Below are 1237 nucleotides of genomic sequence, written 5' to 3'. Positions count from 1 at the left end.
ACTCATCAACAGCCCGATCCACCACCAATACACACACATCAACAGCCCGATCCACCACCAAGACACACTCATCAACAGCCCGATTCACCTCCAAGACACACTCATCAACAGCCCGATCCACCACCAATACACACACATCAACAGCCCGATCCACCACCAAGACACACACATCAACAGCCCGATCCACCACCAAGACACACTCATCAACAGCCCGATCCACCTCCAAGACACAGTCATCAACAGCCCGATCCACCACCAAGACACAGTCATCAACAGCCCGATCCACCACCAAGACACAGTCATCAACAGCCCGATCCACCACCAAGACACACTCATCAACAGCCCGATCCACCTCCAAGACACAGTCATCAACAGCCCGATCCACCACCAAGACACAGTCATCAACAGCCCGATCCACCACCAAGACACACGACACCCGGTCTCTGTTCCAGCATCAGGACACACTCACCTTCCAGCCGGCGGAGCTGTTGGTGTCCTCCTTCCCCCTGAAATAGGGTACACACCGGACCATCCACTCATAGATCTGGGAGAGTGTGAGTCGCTTCTCTGGAGAGCTCTCGATGGCCTTGGTGATGAGATCCGCGTACGAAAGGTTTCCCCAGGCGTTCCGACGGGCAGCGATCTTCTTCCCGCCCGAAGATCCCCGACCGAGACCGATTCCACGCACACTCTCTGATCCCGGGGTCAGGGACTCTCCGCCGGCGACCCCCGGATCCTCCGAGGACTCTCCGGGTCCAGGATCGGGTCTGCGTAGTGGCCAAGTGCACGATCGCGGCCGACTCACGGGGGCGAAGTCTGGGTCAATGTTCGGTACCGGGGACTCCGCCATGGCACCGTCAAAGGTGTCTCGGTCGGCGCGCACCGTTGGCCGGGATCCTTCGTTAAAACCGGCTCCTACGTCACGTCTCTCTGACGTCAGCACGTTGGCACGGTGATCGGACGGGAGCAAAGCGGGATTGGGGAATGAAGGCGTCCGCTCCCCCGGTGGCCGGTTCCCTCCCTCCCTCCAGGCCGCTTATCTCAAGCCATGACGCATCGAACGGGCGTCCGAGCCGCAGACATGGAGCCGGTTGGAGACACGCAACCACCACAATTCACAAATACGATATTCCAAGCGCTTTGTGCAAACACGTGGAAACGGTTAATAAAGCAAGCGAGTTTAATAAAGAAAAACAACACTTGGAGCCGTCATTGGAGGGTGACATGGCTGGTGGAG

At 57.9% G+C, this 1237-nt stretch overlaps 1 protein-coding gene across 1 annotated transcript; it reads right to left on the bottom strand.

Moving 5' to 3' along the window:
* Nucleotides 1-360: 360 nt before the first annotated feature.
* On the bottom strand, nt 361-999 carry LOC144892359 (forkhead box protein O6-like). The gene has a single exon (XM_078778544.1). The coding sequence runs from the start codon at nt 848-850 to the stop codon at nt 455-457; it is 396 nt and encodes a 131-aa protein (XP_078634670.1). The 5' UTR covers nt 851-999; the 3' UTR covers nt 361-454.
* Between the last annotated feature and the right edge of the window lie 238 nt (nt 1000-1237).

The sequence above is a fragment of the Myxine glutinosa genome, chromosome 5, assembly GCF_964187855.1.
Source record: "Myxine glutinosa chromosome 5, kmMyxGlut1.1, whole genome shotgun sequence".
In the NCBI taxonomy this organism is placed as follows: Eukaryota; Metazoa; Chordata; class Myxini; order Myxiniformes; family Myxinidae; genus Myxine; species Myxine glutinosa.
This window is presented reverse-complemented; position numbering and strand designations above follow the sequence as displayed.